A 19,569-nucleotide genomic window follows, 5' to 3' on the forward strand; every position below is an offset into this window, starting at 1 on the left:
CACAATACTGATATATGCAGGATCTCCAAGTTGCCCCCTCCTATTCCACACTCACCCCAGCCCTCTATGTACCTGTCAGCCCTAGTGCTCAAAGCATTACAAATCAGCTCCCAGCCTGGGCCCCAAAATGCTGCAGCTGGGCTCCTTACAGACCTGAGAGCCAGCCCCTTAGCAGCCTACTTAACATGCACAGGTTCCAGGCTGGTACTCATCCCTGGAAATCTTTTCCTTGTCCCAGCACAGAAGCAGGAAGGAGGAGAGGGATGTACTTACAAAGGCTCCCACTAGGGAGTTTAATAGCAATATCCTTTTCCCAGGACAGGAGTCGGAAGGGTGCATTTCCGGCATGAGGACGCTCCAGTGGCTTCTGCAAAGCGTCTGGCCGGTGATCCTTGTGCTGGCAAATTCTTCTCCCTCTGTCATGGCTGAAGTTAAGGATTAGAAGGGTGAGCGGAGGCGGGGGACTATGAATATCAACAATAAAAGAAAGCCGCTCTATGGGGAACTGAAGCTTCTGTATCAGCAGCCAAGAACAATTGGCACAGGCTGGTGCCAGTGAGAACAGAGGGAACCCGGAAGCTAGGTGCTGGAGGGAACGCTCCATCTCTCTCACATTAGCTTTTCCAACCGCGTTCTGAGAACAAATATCACTGTCGAGCCTGTTTGATCAGGTTGCCCTTTTCCCGCGCGATGCGGCTTAAGAAATAAACAAAAAAAATCTAGTGATATTTAACAGTACAGCTACCACAGATATTACGGGATAACCTTTCCACCACATGGAGCTAGCAGTAATAGATATCTACCAGCAGCAAAGTCCGAGTTCTCTCTTGTTCTTCCTTGGTATTTTGCAAAGAGCAACTGATCGAGCCACATAGTCTCAGAGGAAGGATGGTCTTGTGGCTAAGGAAATGGGCTAAAAAGTGATCTATAGGTGGTCAATTCCCTCCTCTGCCACAGCCTCCCTGTGTGCCCTTGGGCAAGTCACTTAATCTACCCTATGCCTCAGTTCCCCATACGTAAAATGGAGATAAATGCTTCACTTCTCCCACATGATGCCCATTTAAATTACAAGCTCTTCAGAGCAGGGACTGTCTCTTACTAAATGTAAGTGCAGCCCCTGGCACAATGGGCTCCCAATCTTGGTTAGTGCCCGGGGACACTAGTAATAATGAAGTGTTATCATTCCCCTTTAAAAAAATGGGAAAAAATTCACAGCTTCAAATCTCGGCAGGATCGACTTCATTCTTTGCATTTGGGCAAACTCCCATTAATGCTGAGGGAAGGTTTGCCCCAATAAAGGCTTCAGGATTTGACTGACTGAGAAATAAGTGTTCAAATGCCAAGGGAGCTCGTTCTGTGGAGAGGGTGGGTATAAGGGGTCAGCTTATACTCGACTCAGCCAGGTGGGTCAGTTGTGGTAAATTGGGGCTACGTTTTTGCAGCGATGAGTCAAAGATGATCCCTTAAGTGTGGGATTTGCTACTTCCTAGGTGGCTCCCAGGGTGATGTTATTTAAGGACCTGCTGACACCAGGGGAACTTCGGGAAAATTTCCCCCAACTGCTAATATCCGGTCGGCTCCACCAGAGAAAACATTGGCAGCGTTAGGGCTGGAGGTGTTTAAAGCATCAGGGCAATTAGGCCTGTTCTGAGTATGGTTAAATGACATGGCAGCCCAAAGCCCAGCTACTCCAGGGCACCCAGTGCTGCTAACAGCAGCGGAGATGAGTTGGCGTTAGCGACTGAGGAGGATTTGTAGAACATTTTCCTAGTGTAGACAGGGCCACGAAGTAGGATGAAACTGAACAGACAAAGGCTGTGAACGTAACGGGGGTGAGGAGTCTAATGGTGACCTAGTCACTATACAGGAATATCCTTGTTTGTTCGATCTGACTTGGGCGCTGAGAGACAAATTCTGCTCTCAGCCACAAAACCTCACTGGCTGAACTGGATTGCAACAGATGTAGAGGAGAGAACAACGTGGCCCTGGGAGTTTCTGAATGTCCTGTTGTCCACCACCAAAAATCTTTCCAAGTCAGCTTTGAGAGAGTCACCTTCTACATGAGTTAGCTTATACTGCTATCTGTACAGGGGGCATACAATGTGAATCTATATCGACTGCACTCTTCAAAGGAATCTGCAGTCTCTTGTAGCATTAACTGGAACGGCAAACAACAGCCATAGGTCGAAGGAAGCTTTGGAACACCAAGTCTCTTTGCTACATGGTGCATTGGTACCCTAGCTACATCCCCTTCAGGATTAATTAAATGAGACTATCTAGGAGCAGTATCTAGCCTCTTCTTGTGAATTAATTTTGACCTCTTCTAGCACCTTTCATCCAAGGATCTCAAAGCACCTTACCAGCATGAATGAATGAAGTTCCACAACACCCCAGGAGGAGCTTATCACTTTACAGATGGGGAAATGGAGGTGTAGAAGGTCTAGGGCTGACACGGTCACAAGTGGCTTCTGATGCCTCTATTTTCTTGATGCCCAACTTAAAACAACTTGGGCCTCATTTTAAGAAATGGCCTACAGAGCCCATTGCCTTCCACTGGACTGGCAGGCCCTCAACACCTCTGAAAACCAGGCCCAAGTTGTTTCAAGTTGGGCACCCAAGAAATTATAAACCACTTTTGACAATATGCGTCCCTACCTGACTTATCCAGGGTCACAAAGGAGCCAGTGACAGACCCTGGAATAAAACTGCAGCACCCTGTCTTCCAGCTCCTACTCCACCACACTTCCCTTCTAAAGGGAATAAAACCCAGTGGTCTGGCCTGCCCATCTCCTGCTCCACTCACTAGACTGCGCTCCTGCTCATAAATGGCTAGATCCATGTCTGTACACTCCATTCAAATTAATGGATGCTCGCTGAACTTTTGAACTGAGGGGAGAACAGGCTCCGTAACTTCAGAAAAGAATCATGAAACAAGCAGACATGATGAACTGATCTCTCCATTCCCAGGGCGGAAAAAGCACTCAAAAAGCACATCCAAAGAACAATCCATGCTGAGGGTGCTGTATCTATAATGCATTCACTTGCCCTGCTTGCTTTGATTTCCCTGAAACATTGGTATTATTCATTATTATTAAATATCTGCGAGGTGTTGCTGGGGTGGATTTATTCTACCAACCATAGCATGAAATATCCCTGAGCTCTGCAGCTGTTATGAAATCACAAGAAAGGCATGTGGCAGGAATTCCCCAGGTCTGGCTAACACTGCTGCTGCAATCAATTTACATTCTCCAGCTAAGTGGGTGGGGACACGAGTCAGGGGCTGGGAGGGGACATGAGGCAGGGGGGTCAGAGGAGCGTGGGGGCCAGATTACATCATCTTTACACTGTTTTCTTCTCTCAAGAATGGTTTGACTCTTAGCCCCTTTCTCTGTGACTTTTAAACCACAAACATTTTCCGAAGGTCCTGGAGTGACTTACACTTCACCTCCCTTGAGCACCGCCTCCTTGGGTAAGGAATTGAGTCTCACAGTTATTGCCTTTTTACAGATGGGGAAATTGAGGCGCACTGGCCCAAAATCCCACATGAAGCTTGAGCCACTGTTAGAAGCCAAGTCGATAGATACCTATGTGAATTAGGTCTCATTTGGGAGGCAGTGTTGCTTAGAGGATAGAGCACAAAACTGGGTCTCAGGAGACCTAAGCTCTAGTCCCAGTTCAACCACGGGCCTGCTAGGCGACTGTGGACAAGTCATTTCCCTTCTCTGTGCCTCAGTTTCCCCATCTGTGGGGACAGTGCTACTGACCTTCTTTGTAAAGTGCTTTGAGATCCACAGTACTATTATTATTAATCGTTAAAAAGTGCTGAGCACCTCAGCTCCTATTGACTTCAGTGCAATTTGTGCATGCTCTGCCCCTCTGAAACACAGGATGCTTACTTAGGTGCAAACTATAGGCATAGGTGCTTAACTTTAGGCTCCTTCCTACGTTGGCCTGGATTCTATGCCCACAACCATCCTTTCTCCTAGCAAAAATGGTATTTAAAGGTCAAACAAAATTGCACTGGGAATGGCTGTGTGTCCAAGCAAGGTCACAAACTGAAGGTGGGCACTCAGTGCTGATTTCACTATCATCACCAAGCAAACTATGATGCGACCAGGAGGGAAACTGACTTTCTATTTTCTTTACAATTTTAAAATGTGCTCTTATGCCATGATATGTTGGTATCTCAATCTGTTCAGCTATTAGTGTCCCAGGCTGTGTCAGTCTATCCAGTTACTGCTATGGTTTACTCCTAAAACACAGGCAAATCACTACAATAAAACCTTGCTAATTTGTTCTTCGCTAACCCGCCAGCCTGATCATTCTCCTTACAAAAGCGATGGGCTCATCCCACTGCTGAGTAAAGATTTAACAGCTAGGAGCGCAGCAGTGAGTTCTCATGGTTGTATGACTTCATGGCCCAAATTCAACCATTGACTAACTCCACTGGCTTCTAAGGAATTACACCAGGAAATACTGGGCCCTATTCCTTAACAAGAGAACATTTATTGTTACACTATAAATAACTGAGGGCCAGATCCTTAGGTGGTATAATAGCTCTAGCGAGGATCTGGCCCTTAAAATTAAACCACATTTGTAAGATTCAATCAGCAATGCAGCATCATACAATTCAGCATCCTGAAAATATACATATATTTAAACCATGCTTGCTAGTTGACACCTTACTTCATAAAACACACAATCCACTTTGGGTTTGCCAATAGTTAGGGTGAATTAATGAGACTCTTCTGTGCTAGCGGGTCCATCCAACATTGAACACGTTTCGATCTAAGCCAGCTCGCTTACTCTCTGCTCCCATCTCCTCATTCCAAGGTACAAGCAATACGCAAAGGATACTCCAAGTGTGCTGGGATTCCTGGTATCCCCTGTCTGACAGCTCACAGCACTGGGGTATTTCTGCTCATTCTTCAGACTTGAAATTGCTTTCTGGAGATGAAGTCTCCTTTCACCATCTTCTCAGCTTTAAATTCTTCCCCTTCTGAATTTGCTTGGTGTTTGGTCTGACTCAGGAGGAGTCACTGCCGGATGTGCAAACCCCTCTGGCTCTCTCCCGCTCTGGAGCATAATCTTTCAGTGGACAGTTGTTAATTCTGACAAGTTCTACGTAACCTGATCCTTAAAAGGGGGAAAGCTCCCCACCTCCCTTGAAACCTAATTCCACCAGATGCCAGCTGGCGCTGAGGAAGGAGCCATTGCTGTGCCCGGTCCGTCGCAGCCAACAAGAACGCGCCTTGTCAGAAACGATGAACTTTGACTGACTTTTCTGAACTCTCTGCCCTAGGCTGCACTGCAGATGGCTAAGCTATCTGCACTGAAGACCTTTCAAGGCTGAGAAATGGCCAGTCCTCAATGTTACAGGGAGCAGTCTGGAGTTTTCCATAATACCAGGTCTCCATATAAGACCAGATAGGAACTGGAGCAAAGGTTGTGACCCAATATCTGGGGAATAATTCTTCCAAGGCGATCTCTCCAGAACACAATCCCTGTGTTAAAGGGCCTGATCCAACGAAACACTCCCATCAAGTTCAGTGGGCTTTCGATGAGGCCCTAAAAGCAGAGTCATAACTTTGGTCTTTCCAGAATTTCTGGGCTCAATGAACTAGGAGAAAACATAGCCCCATAATTACAAAGAACTCAGCAGACAGCATGCAACCTGGAGCAACCAAAGGCAGCAATTTTGAGAAGGAACAGTGCATCTGAACAAACACTGCTATGGAATCCCAAAGAAGCAGAAGAGGAGAAAACGGAAGGCTACAGAAAATGTGTGAAGAACAGGGCATCTGGATACTCCATTTAAATTAGTGAGGGAGTGGGAATCAGGACACCTGGGCTCTATTCTCAATTCTTCTCTTTTTTGCTGCACTTATTGTCACTGAGCCTTTAATGTGGACAACACACAGGAGCTCGATTTTTAAGGTTTCATATGCAAGACCCACCGCATGGAAAACCACACGGAACTCACGCGGGAACCCATGATCCTTAGGCCCCCCTAAAACTGCCCAAACTCTGAGAATCCTCAGGCAGGAAATACCATTTACGCAGGGATCAGCACAAAGAAAGCATCTGGGTGGGAGGGTGTGGAGACTGACTAGGAAAAGATGATCGTGAAGCTAATGGTTGCCCTTCCTTACATTTGAGGCTACATGAACAGGGCAAGAGCGAAGTAATAACGGGGAAGGCTGGGGTCAGGAGGAGAATATTAAGAATGCCACGGAGCTGTCCTATTTTTGTGAGTTAGTATAAAGAGAGAACGCAATTTTATCCCCCTGACTGCCGTTTACTGCAACCGAAATACAGCACCCCATTTCACCCCAGAGGTGATTGCATTTCCGTGCTGGACCAAGTCACCCTTGTGTACAGTCACTGTATCTGTTTGTGACGTACTCTGGGCTCCTCTGTACTGAAACAGCTTGGTATAAACTCATCAGGTCAAATTCCCCACCCCCATGGCGTAATTCTATTGGCATCCGCGTAGTTACACCGGGGATAAGGCTGACCATTTACATCCAGAAATGGATCTCTCTGTCTACTCAGAAGCTGATCTGAGGTATTAGCTCCTGCCTGTCTAATGACTGAAGTATCTGAAAAGCATGAAGGTATCGCTGCTGGGGGGGAGGGAGGAGGAAGAAGGAGAAAAGAGACCACAGCTGGTGCTGTCATTTGTTACTGTAATTTTATCCTGCCAAGAGAGCGAAGGGCAGCCATGCCTGGAGCCGACTGAAGCATTTGAATGCGCTGACAAAAAATTCAGTGGTTCTGTTACTGAGACTAGCTTCTCCCCCATGGCTCTATGGACCCCCACACGATTTATTTCATACAGCTCTCTCGGCATGGCTAACTCCAGCTATTCCAGTTCATCGGGTCAGTCTGCCTCAGGACAATTTATGTCTTCTCGTGATTATCTCACCTAGACGCAGCACCTACGGATGGAGGCCCCCAGGTGCTGAGTGCTATACACACAGCTAACAAAAGAGGGCCCCTTCCCCAATGGGCTTAAAGGCCAAGTACTCAACAAATCTCTTATCCTGGCTCTTCTCTCTAGCCCCCATAATTTTTGTTGGCAGGGAGATTTACCCTAGAGAGAGAGGGACAAATTCAGTTGCCCTCCTGAGGTTGTTCTGTCTTCAGCCAGCCCCCAGCCAGGGGGCTCCCGGGGTGTTCACAGAGCGTGAGTGTCAATGTCCTCTCTTCTCTTTGGACAACAAGGAAACCCACCTTGCCCATGCAGGCAGGCTCTCTGTGCAAGTCCTTCCTCCGCCCAGCTCTGCTGATGCACCACAGCCCTGACCTGAAACAACCCCTGCTATTCCAGTAATGGACCCCTAGGACAGCTCTGCTGATGTGCCTCAATCCTGACCTGCAATGCTCCCTGTTATTCCAGTTCTAGGTTGCCCATCCACACAGCTCTGCCAGTTCACCTTGATCCTTACCCACAGCACCCCATGACATTCCAGCCTTGAGTCCCCTCTGTGCTCTGTCACTGCCCCTCAGTCCTGATCTGCAATTCTGCTATTCCAGTCCCACCCCTCCTCACCTGTCTACAATCGCATTTCAGTTCTGACCTGCACCCTCCTCCCCACAGCCCACCGCCGCTATTCCAGCCGTTCACAGGGAATGCCAACGGGATCAAACTGCTCTGCTTCTGTACGGTAGGCAAGGAACCACAATGAGTCCTCACACATTCGTTGCTGCCTTCAATCCAGACTGGAATCTTCTAGGTATAAACCAGAATTGCTCCGTTTGCAGCCCAGCTCGTTATGCACACACACAGACTTTCCCACAGTATCTTAATCTCTAGTTTAAATTCTGCTAAAACAATTGAATTAGGAAGCCTGACATATATCCCCATAGCAGCCCTGATGCAGGGAGTGATACAGTAACAATGCCATCTAATGACCAAAGGAGTGACCAACAATTGCTGCTGAAACTTCTTTTGGAGAGTAATATTTCAGCCCAGCACCTGGGCCCATGAAACTGTTAAATGGATCTCACACGCCTAATTCCCTGAGTCCTCTGCTGAAAACACACCTGTCAATATTAGAGGTGCATGGCTCAAATCTGCCCAGCTCTGATCTTCCCACTATGGCTTTGTTTGCAGGCTGGCTGCAAAATTGGAAGAGGCCGATTTTCCACACCTAAGATTCTGCAGGTGCTCAGGCCCAGAAACGGGAGTGAGGAGCCTAAATACCTTTAACGATCCGGGCCTCCGTTATTATGATACTGAGAGCCTGATTTGACTGAGATGCAGCCCATGATGGGAGAAACAATGTGTGAGCGGCTGATTGAGGCCAGTTTCCTCCTCCTGCAGGACAAAATTTCACAGGAACAACTAGTGAAGTTTAGGCACCAGCCACACGGGAACTCGAACCCGCTGGCAGAAGCTCCCACAATGCTCAGCAGCAGCCCCAGCCAGGCGATTAAGAGGTAGCAACAGGCTTAGAAAGATAGCCCATCTAGTCATGGTGAGACTGGCTGTGATGTGGAGTCTTGAGGATGATAAAGCAGAAGACTCCACAGAGCTCTGATGGGGACGTGGTAGATTCGGCAGGTTGGGACAGGGACCAAAGAGTGAATGAGGAGTAATAGCTCTTTTATTGAGGATGGGAAGTCCCCATTCTTCTGCTCTCACCCAATAACTATGTAAAGAACTCAGCAATCCTTGTCTCCTTCCTGACGCCTATGAAGCAGAAGATGCAATCAGCCCACTCCATCTCGGCCCCCTCCAGCCTGTGGTCTCACCCACCATTAGCCTCTGATCTGTGCAGCTTTCCGTCAGGAACAGCAGCCACACATACCCCTCCCACACCCCTACGGAAGGTCTTTCCTGACCTCAACAACCGTCTCCTGCACTGTGCATGTGATGAGACTCCTGCCATGCCTGGAGACAAAGGCATTAACCACTGCCTTTAGTTTCCATCAAGAAACTTGTTCAGCACCATCAAGAAATAATAATAAATACTAGCCACTATTTTAACGAATCCCATAAATGCAGGAATACCCATCTGCTCAGAACAGGGCTGAGTGCTGCCACACAGCCACTGGATAGAAACAACCACCGTGGGCTGGATTTGAATCAGCAACCTGGCCGCAAAAGGCTTTCTAGCTCCTTACAAAGCCCCTGCACCACCACCTGTACAAACAGCTTCCTTCTCTGAGGGTCCCATTCTCTGGTTCCCTGCTCCATTGCAGTCCATTCCATGCACCCTCTTGCACCTTAGCTAGACAATGTACTTCCAAACAGGGAAGCACAGACAGCATCCAGTCGTGTTGGAGGAATCCTGCTTTCCTGTGTGGGATGGGGTGTGGGTAGGGTGACCAGAGGTCCCGATTTTATAGGGACAGTCCCGATTTTTGGATCTTTTTCTTATATAGTCTCCTATTACCCCCCCATCCCCTCTCCTGATTTTTCACACTTGCTGTCTGGTCACTCTAGGTGTGTGTGTGGAATAGTCAGAAATGAAGGCACTCACCTGGTCATGAACCATCTTGTCGCATCAGGCAGGTAGTGCAATCCCAGGTGACCTTGTGCTCGGCTCTCCTGCAGCACTACGTTCAAATCTGGCTTGGGTCCCCTGTTCCTGCAACCCCTCTTGAGGAGGGAGGAAGGACGGGGAAAGGGGGAATATTCCTTCAACTGCACACAGAGGGAGCAGCCCCACAGGACGCCATCGATCTGCATCGGCACCGTTGTTAATCTGACAATGGCTGCAAACTATCCGGTCTGAGCAAGGGCCAGGGAAGGTTAGGACCCGCGAGCACAGTGCCAGTGCTTCCCATCCCTCCCTCCCAGATGCGCAGCCCAGTGGGGTTGCGCCTCGGCAGCCGACTCAGCAGGGTAATAATCCCCTTCTGTCGGCCTCTCCCAGGAAGGCCTGGCAGGTCACCAAGGGGAGATTAGTGTGATAATGAAAAAGCTCCTCAGAGAGCGCCCACCGCCATGGCCGGCCTGCCTCCACCCTCCTCCAGCCACGGTGCCGGCGCCACTCTTCCCATCACCCAGCATTTTGAAAAGTGCTCGGCTGTGCAGGTGGTAAATCCGCGTCTCCCACGGCCTTTGGAAGCAGCACTCCAATGTTCTTCCCCTGGGCTGCAGCAACACCTGCCGGCCTCATCCAGACATGCCACGCCCTGGGGAACGCGGTCCACCTCGCAGCACAGAAAACACCCCCATCAGCACAGGAGCAGGTGCTGCGGCTGCTACCCAGCCTCTCTCTCCTCCTCCTCTGCACATGTGCTGCAGAGACACAGAGGAAGCTCTCCCCATGCGCAGAGCTGCACAATGGGTTAGGCGCATTAACAGGGGATTTACACCTTCCTCTCATAGGTATGGGTTGATGTCTAAGGCAGGATATCTGATTTCAAAGACCAACGATCTGAACCTCTGCAGCTAATCCTACGTTTGTGCACACACACTGGCAAAGGTGCAGGGAATATGCAAGAGTATCTTTACTGAGACACGATCCTTGCATTAAACTTTGAATAACTGATCCTTGCATCAACCAGGCATGATCCTTGCACCTTTGCTGCTATGACCATGCAACATACATAAATACTCACACACAATACACCATACCCACATGCCACATACAGACTGTCATTCCCACACACAAACCACACATACCAAGCACACGCAAGTCATGGGAACACACAGACCAAACACACCACACAAAAAGGGCCAGAGCCTCAGGTAGTGTAACTCAGTATAGCTCCACTGACATAAAAATGAACATACACAAACCACACACACATATGCCATGTATACTCCATACCCAAAGGTAGCACACTCACACACTCCAACACACAAACCTTCAGCCAAATGCGTCATACACACACCCACCACAGTCATGTCACGCGAGTAAGTCTACACATCACAGACTGCTGGAGAAGCAAAGAGGTGGCAGACTGGGTAACACAGACCCTGACATAATTGGAGCCAACTCAGCAACCACAACCCATTAGCCTGACAGCTCCTAACCCAATTAAGCGATAGGTAGTGACATGGCAGCCCCCGCCAATTGACTCCATGTACATTCTTTCGGGGGGACAGTGGCATGTACAAACAGGGGGGCTGGTTCTCTGTAATGTGACGTTAAGCGGGTGCAGCTCTGTGCAGGAGATCCAGGGGCAAACGTCCACTCATCTCGCCCACCCCCCTGCACCCTGACACACACCCAGTGACCAGAGCACTGTAGCTACACCGCTCCTGGGAAGCCTTCCCCGACCTCCAGTCTTCAGAGGGCCTGACTGGCCTTGCGCACTAACTATCTGCCCCAGGCCGACCACTGTAACTGAATCAAAATCCTGAGCAGCTAAGTTCTGGCCTCCAACGTGGCCTCTTCACACTATTCCAGCCACACAGAGGGGTTATAATAGCGCCCCAGGGCATATCCTGAGCGCAAGGGTGGCACTCCAAGGCACCCTTCTGTGCAGTCCCTGATATTGGGGCATGCTGGGGTGGAGTGGGAGAAGGAGGGTGTGTGCCTGTAACACTCCCAGGGTTCTGGGAGGCAGAGCAGCCCACAGGAAGCCATGCAAGCCTGCTGTAGGATTGAATTGATCTAACATAGGCTGGGGGCCATCTTGGCCTTGCAACAGCCCAGAATTATGAAGGTGCACTTGTGGCATCTTTTGCCCTCTCCACCCCAGGCTGCACTGTGTCTCAGGAGAGGCGCAGCACAGAATCAGGGCTGGGCCAGTCCTTAAAGAAACCCAGCACAAGTGGCTGCATTGCCTCTGGTACAAACTCCCCGACTTCTGACCACATGTGGAACTTGAGATGGCTCCAAGGTGCAAAGTCTGTGTCTGCATCCAAACTACCCCATGTTCTGATGTGTTGGCATCTGGGGCTCGGTCTGAACTGGCTCTGTTTTGGAGACTAAATGCTCTAAGTATGGCCCTTGATGGGGACCATAAAAAGGAAGAGGGTGCAAATGAGGCACCCTGCTGGCTGATCAGCCCAGAGGAGAGTTGGACAAGTGCTGGGTGGGACAGAGGATAAAAACGCTTGAACCCTCCACTGCTGCAAACTTGAGATCCTGGCTTGGCTCACTAGTGAAAAGAAGTTGTCCAGTTTCAACCTAGTGCCCAATGAGACATCCGTCCAAATCATAAAGCCAACACAATGGCCCAAAGCAGAAAAAGGAAGTAGAACATGCAGCCACTGTCGGTAAGAGCAATTGAAGTTTTAAGCCACCCACAGCCAGTCAAACAAATCTACATCAAACGCAAGGAAGTCAAATGCAATCGCTTGAAAATCTGAATTAGTCACAAGATGCTCATAACTATACCAATCACGTCCGCATTCCAGGAGAAAAGAGCTTCACGGAAGAGGTGGGGGACTCGGTTACCCAGTGAACTGAATTGTAAAGTGGCAGATAAAGATTCTCACTACCTGACTGGCAGATAAAAACGCAAGTGCCACGTGTTGTCTTGCAATAGCATGTAGAATCTGTGGAATTCTCAGTCCAGTGGGAAATAGCCATACATCAGAAGTTGTTTGCAATCATCCAGCCAGAGAGCAAGTGTTCCCTGGCTCATTCCATAATTATCCCGCTCTTAATACTCACCTGCTTTTCTAGACTACACAAAACAATAGAAAATGTAGAGTAGGCAAAGCGTCCTGGGAGGAGGACTAGAGAAGCTGCTCTCAAGTCCTTTTCATCTGATTTCAGGAATTCATAATAGAAAACAAAGGTCTGCTCTAATTTTAAGATATTCATTTACCAGAGACTGGAGGCTCAAATGTCAGATAATGAATTACATTATGAGCTTGTCAGCTCCAGGTTGCTGGTTTTGAATGCAGATCATGTCAACACTGATTAAAACTTGTTGCCACCTGAAGGCTGTTTGATGGTCTCAATCCAGTTCTTAGGAGACAAAGATCAGTGTCATAAACCTGGCCTCCGATGCATATAAATATTATCCAGTTTTACAGAGGGCTATAATGAGGCACAGAGAGGGTAAGTGACTTGATTAACATCACACGGCACATCAGAGTCAGAAATAAAACCCAAGAGGCCTGAATCCCAGTTCTTTGTCCTAACCACGAGAGTTCCATCCTACCAGTTCACCTGGGTAGCACGCATCCCACTCCTGCTGGCTTCAGGGGCTAGGATGGGGCTTATTTACCACTTGTGTAACATGGATCTAGATCCTCTGAGAACACAGCTGAATATCAGCTTAGCCCAGACAGCTGTTTCTTTCCAGCCAGTCCAGGACTTAGAAGAATTTGTGGAATTTCAGAAAATAACTTAGTGCAAACAATGTTGTCACCAGTAGAGGGGGTTCTGGGTCAAAAGAGGCAGGCCTCAGGGAAATAGGCAGAGAGATCTTTAAAACAGAAGTGCCTTAAATTAAGTTTGGTAAGGCGGGCAGCGGGCTGCAGGGACCTAATTAAAAAAAAATGTCCATGGCTGCTCAGAGAACACTTGCTAAGGCTAAGCAATTATGTAAAAGATTAATACAGCTCTTATACTTAAGCTGTTATGCAATGAACTCAAAATTTAATACGAAATGCCTGGGTGAAAAGTTTATTCTTATTAATGCTGCATATTAATGTAAAAAGAAAAGGAGTACTTGTGGCACCTTAGAGACTAACCAATTTATTTGAGCATAAGCTTTCGTGAGCTACAGCTCACTTCATCGGATGCATACTGTGGAAAGTATAGAAGATCTTATTATATACACACAAAAAGCATGAAAAAATACCTCCTCCCACCCCACTCTCCTGCTGGTAATAGCTTATCTAAAGTGATCACTCTCCTTACAATGTGTATGATAACCAAGTTGGGCTATTTCCAGCACAAATCCAGGTTTTCTCACCCTCCTTCCCCCCACACAAATTCACTCTCCTGCTGGTAATAGCTTATCTAAAGCGACCACTCTCCTTACAATGTGTATGATAATCAAGGTGGGCCATTTCCAGCACTGAATAGATATGTGGGCACAGTTAGCAACGGGCTTTGTTGCAAGGATAGGTTCCTGGGTTAGTGGTTCTGTTGTGTGGTATGTGGTTGCTGGTGTGCCCACATATGTATTCAGGGGACACCATCACAGGGCCTAATAACATCAGCCACACTATCAGAGGCTCGTTCACCTGCACATCCACCAATGTGATATATGCCATCATGTGCCAGCAATGCCCCTCTGCCATGTACATTGGTCAAACTGGACAGTCTCTACGTAAAAGAATAAATGGACACAAATCAGATGTCAAGAATTATAACATTCATAAACCAGTAGGAGAACACTTCAATCTCTCTGGTCACGCGATTACAGACGTGAGAGTCGCTATTTTACAACAAAAAAACTTCAAATCCAGACTCCAGCGAGAAACTGCTGAATTGGAATTCATTTGCAAATTGGATACAATTAACTTAGGCTTGAATAGAGACTGGGAGTGGCTTAGTCATTATGCAAGGTAGCCTATTTCCCCTTGTTTTTTCCTACCCCCCACCCCCCTCAGACGTTCTTGTTAAACCCTGGATTTGTGCTGGAAATGGCCCACCTTGATTATCATACACACTGTAAGGAGAGTGGTCACTTTAGATAAGCTATTACCAGCAGGAGAGTGAGTTTGTGTGGGGGGGAAGGGGGGTGAGAAAACCTGGATTTGTGCTGGAAATAGCCCAACTTGATTATCATACACATTGTAAGGAGAGTGATCACTTTAGATAAGCTATTACCAGCAGGAGAGTGGGGTGGGAGGAGGTATTTTTTCATGCTTTTTGTGTGTATATAATAAGATCTTCTATACTTTCCACAGTATGCATCCGATGAAGTGAGCTGTAGCTCACGAAAGCTTATGCTCAAATAAATTGGTTAGTCTCTAAGGTGCCACAAGTACTCCTTTTCTTTTTGCGAATACAGACTAACACGGCTGTTACTCTGAAACCTCATGTTAACATAGCAATCTGCTTTTAACAACACAGCTGGGGTTGGGGTCCACCACTACCCATGTGGACGCATGCCAGGCCTGATTCAGAAAGCAAAATGGAGCCCAGCACACAGACAGCTTGCAGGATTCATCTTGTTGGTGCCACTGGGAGTTGCACAAGCTTCTCAGGAGCAGAACAAACACCTGCATTTGGAAGTGACAGGTCACTTTGCTTCTCGGTGCCTCAGTTTCCCCATGTGCAAAATGGAGACAACAATACTGACCTGCCTGCCATGGAGGTGCAGGGAAAACTAATTATTATTATTATTGCAGTAACACCTATGGACCACAGTCAGGGACTCAATCCCCATTGTACTGAGCACCATACAAACAAGTAACACAAAGGCCTCTTTGCCCCCCGATTGTTTGCAGATTTACACAATACACAACAGGGACCAATCAAACAAAGCCCTTAGGGCCAGAGTTTAGAGGTATGTAGGCTCCTAAAGATGCAGAGAAGAGCCTTGGTGCATTGGCGCCTAACGCCCACTGGAATCAATAGGAACCAATGGGAGTTGGGTGCCTGGAGCTTTGGAAAATCCCATTAGGTGCCTATCTCCATCTTTAGGCACCTGAATACCTTTAAAAATCTGGCCCTTAAGCACAGGCTTCAATTTAAGTGCATGAGCAGTACAATTTCCCCTGGCAGGCAGATCATATTATCACCCCCATTTTGCACAGGGAGAACGAGAAGACCTGACAAGTGAAGGGACTTACTTCAATGGAACAACGTGTGCTCAACGTTAAACGTGCTCAGGTGCTTTTCTGGATCAGTTCCAATATGAATAAACCAACACACAGGGCATGGGGAGAAAGCAAGGTGAGACTAGAGCCAAAGGCATGTGCAGAAATTGGTAGTCACCCCGGCCTCAGCAGTTACAGGTGGTCACCTGCTAAAGTAATGCCATAAACTAGGGTTTGTCAAGCAGCCTGGAGACAAAGGCATTAACCACTGCCCTTAGTTTCCATCAAGAAACAGGTTCGGCACCATCAAGAAATAATAATAAATACTAGCCACTATTTTAACGAATCCCATAAACGTACATGGTACAAGATCAGCATGGAACACTGGACGGCGTCAGTGAGAACAGCAGTATGGTCACAGCCCCCAGTTACGGCTGCAGCCCGCATTCTGTGGAGTCTAATGTTCCTGAGTACACACCACACTCATTCCATCCTTCACCCCTTTTTCATGCCCTTTCTGTACTAAAAGAAAAACCCCGCTCTTTGGTCCGAAATTACCTAGAGTTAGAACCTCAGCTGCAGCAGGCATGTTCAGTGCAGCTGTGCAGAGCGTGGGGCAAAGGTGGCTTAAAGTCACTCTTAAATATTATTTTTATTTGTAAAAAGAAAAAAGAAAAGGAGTACTTGTGGCACCTTAGAGACTAACCAGTTTATTTGAGCATGAGCTTTCGTGAGCTACAGCTCACTTCATCGGATGCATAGCATATCGTGGAAACTGCAGAAGACATTATATACACACAGAGACCATGAAACAAAACTTCCTCCCACCCCACTGTCCTGCTGCTAACAGCTTATCTAAAGTGATCATCAAGTGATCATCAAGGAAGGCCATTTCCAGCACAAATCAAGGTTTTCTCACTCTTCCCCCCCCCACACACACACACAGACACACATACAAACTCACTCTCCTGCTGGTAATAGCCCATCCCTCTTTGAAACCTCTCTTTATAATGCGCATGATAATCAAGGTGAGTCATTTCCAGCACTAATCCAGGTTTTCTCACCCCCCCCCCCACACACACCCCCTCCAAAAACCACACACACAAACTCACTCTCCTGCTGGCAATAGCTCATCTTACAATGTGCACAGCAATAATCCAAGTTTAACCAGAACGTCTTGGGGGGGGGGGGGGTTTGTAGGAAAAAAACAAGGGGAGATAGGCTACCTTGCATAATGACTTAGCCACTCCCAGTCTCTATTCAAGCCCAAATTAATAGTATCCAATTTGCAAATGAATTCCAATTCAGCAGTTTCTCGCTGGAGTCTGGATTTGAAGTTTTTTTGCTGTAAGATAGCGACCCTCATGTCTGTGATTGCGTGACCAGAGAGATTGAAGTGTTCTCCGACTGGTTTATGAATGTTATAATTCTTAACATCTGATTTGTGTCCATTTATTCTTTTACGTAGAGACTGTCCAGTTTGACCAATGTACATGGCAGAGGGGCATTGCTGGCACATGATGGCATATATCACATTGGTGGATGTGCAGGTGAACGAGCCTCTGATAGTGTGGCTGATGTTGTTAGGCCCTGTGATGGTGTTCTCTGAATAGATATGTGGGCACAGTTGGCAACGGGCTTTGTTGCAAGGATAGGTTCCTGGGTTAGTGGTTCTGTTGTGTGGTATGTGGTTGTTGGTGAGTATTATTTGTATTACCGTCATGCGTAGGGTCCTCAGTCATGCACTAGGACCCCCCGGTCCTAGGCACTGTACAAACACAGAACAAAAAGATGGTCTCTACCTCCAAAGAGTTTACAATATAAAGTCATCTTTGCATACCCCAATCCTGGGCCAGGTATGGACTCACAGTCCCCACAGTAATTTAGAGCATCCAGTACCACAGACTGCACCCAGGATCTGAAATTCCAGCCAGGGTCTTTCTGCCTCTTATGTTATCCCTGGTATTATTCTTATTTGTATTCCAGTCGTGCCTGAAAGCCCCAACTGAGATCAGCACCACATTACGCTATGCGCTGTACCAGTGCATATAGGGCTGAGAGACAGTCTCGGACCTAAAGAATTTACAATCTAAATAGACAAGGCAGATTAAGAGTGGGAGGAGAAACAGAGGCACCGAGAGTGGATATGACTGGCCTGTGGGCACACAGCATGTCACTGGCACAGCTGGGAATAGAATCCAACTATTCTGAGCCCCAGTTCCATCCCCTATCCGCTGCCTCTCTCTGTAGTGAAGATTTGGCAATTGGCACCTCGCTGCCAATGGTATCGAGGATGTATGAGCCAGAACAGAATGCATCTTGTTCACCTGCAGCTGTACAGGCAACTGCACGACTCGTATTAATGAACAGTTTGTTTGTGTGAGCAGAGAAAGCGGATCTGAGTCAGAGAGACTAAGAAGCAGAGATGTTGAGTAAGACAAGGCAATTTTTACAGAGTCACATGATTTTAACCGCATCTGAATGCACCAAACTTTCCCTAACCACAGAACGTGCTACTGAAAATCAAAACAAAACATTCAGAACAAACTGGCAGAGGTGGAAACTCCCTGTGACTCAGAAATAACTGAGCGACTGCTTGAACCATTTCCATCAGACAATACTAGTAGCATTACAAGACACAGACTGTAGGAATGCTAAAGAGACAATTACCTCTATGAGTTTAATCTTGCTCTAAATTGTATCAGTATACTGCACAAGTTGGTCCTGTGTGTCTCTTTGCCCTGTCTGTAAAAACAGGGATAATAATACTGCCCTATTGTAATGATTAATGAATGAATGCGTGAAATTTGCCCATGTGCAGAGGGAAAACCACAAGGCCGACGTACCACTTAAGACCTCATATCAGAGCTCAAGTGGGAATTAAGTGGCTCTCTGCACAGGAATGAATTTCATCCAAATGTCTGTAAGGTGCTTACATACAATCTTCTACAAGCTGGGAAAGTGGTTTCATTGTCTTAACTCTCCCTAGCACATTTGATCGGGGGTTTTCACTCCAGGAAGTGGAAGTTCGGGTTATTTTAAAAAGTAGGATTGTTGGGGGGCTTCCTAGTCATAGGAAGTGGGGATTTTTTAGCCTGCAAAGTGTTGTTTTACTATTGATTTTCAGCAGTCTGGGAGTGCAAAACATTTTAATCATACCGAGCGGCTCTCGCCTGCATGTGACTCCCGCAGTCTGAATGGCTACTGGCTTTGTACTGATTTATAGCCCTAACAAAGGGACAGCTGTTTGGCAGAAACCCAGCAAGGCAGGCATCCTCTACAGTAATCTTTCTGGCTCCCAGACACCAGCCGGTGCATTCTCTCAGGCCACAGCCATTAGTTTAATTACAGTTAGAAATCTACACTGCTGAAATGCACGGCTAGATGCCCCATGGCTTTAGAGCAAAGAAGCACCTTTCTGAGTAACACTGAAAACAGGGAGGGGAGGGGGGAGAGGCTAGATACAGGGCAAGATAATTTATGGCTGTGTGTGTCATGGACTCTGACGTGATGAGAAATTCCCTTTTCTCAGGTCACCTGGTACTTTTCTGTGGATACTAAAGGTTTTCTCGTTCCGTCCTTCTTTCTCCTCCCTCCCTAAGGGTGAACCAGGGTGTCAAAGGAGCAAAGGGCAGTATTTCTGCACGCTATACTTAGCACCACTGAGCCCAGCTCTCCCCTGCACGGCACCTTGTGCAGGCATTTACCCTTGTGCAGAGTGGGTGTCAAATGCTCCCATTTGGATATTTTATCCCCACTCTGCAGAGACATAAATGCTGACTCCAGAAGAGAGGTAGGAAAGAATCAGGCTCTGTAGTCAGACCTTGACCCTCCAGCTCCATGTGCCCCCGTTTCAATACAGATATTCACCCTTTATTATTATTTGTTTTGTGGTAACACATAAGGAGCACCAGTCATGGACCACGACC

At 47.4% G+C, this 19,569-nt stretch overlaps 1 protein-coding gene across 5 annotated transcripts in view; it reads right to left on the reverse strand.

Moving 5' to 3' along the window:
* Positions 1–19,569, reverse strand: part of TMCC2 (transmembrane and coiled-coil domain family 2) — an 84,492-nt gene that overhangs the window by 37,346 nt on the left and 27,577 nt on the right. Inside the window, exons 1-2 of one of the 5 annotated variants that reach the window (XM_074936365.1) lie at positions 4,858–5,419; positions 274–416 (exon numbers count right to left, since the gene is read on the reverse strand). The exons of 3 other annotated variants lie outside the window; for them this stretch is intronic. In XM_074936365.1, coding sequence (XP_074792466.1) covers positions 274–348 — 75 coding nt within the window. In that variant the 5' untranslated portion in view covers positions 349–416; positions 4,858–5,419. Of the gene's footprint in view, positions 1–273; positions 417–4,857; positions 5,420–9,491; positions 9,932–19,569 lie in introns of those variants that run through there. One more of the 5 variants, XM_074936368.1, reaches the window with a different exon arrangement.

This window comes from Natator depressus, chromosome 21, assembly GCF_965152275.1.
Source record: "Natator depressus isolate rNatDep1 chromosome 21, rNatDep2.hap1, whole genome shotgun sequence".
NCBI lineage: Eukaryota > Metazoa > Chordata > Testudines > Cheloniidae > Natator > Natator depressus.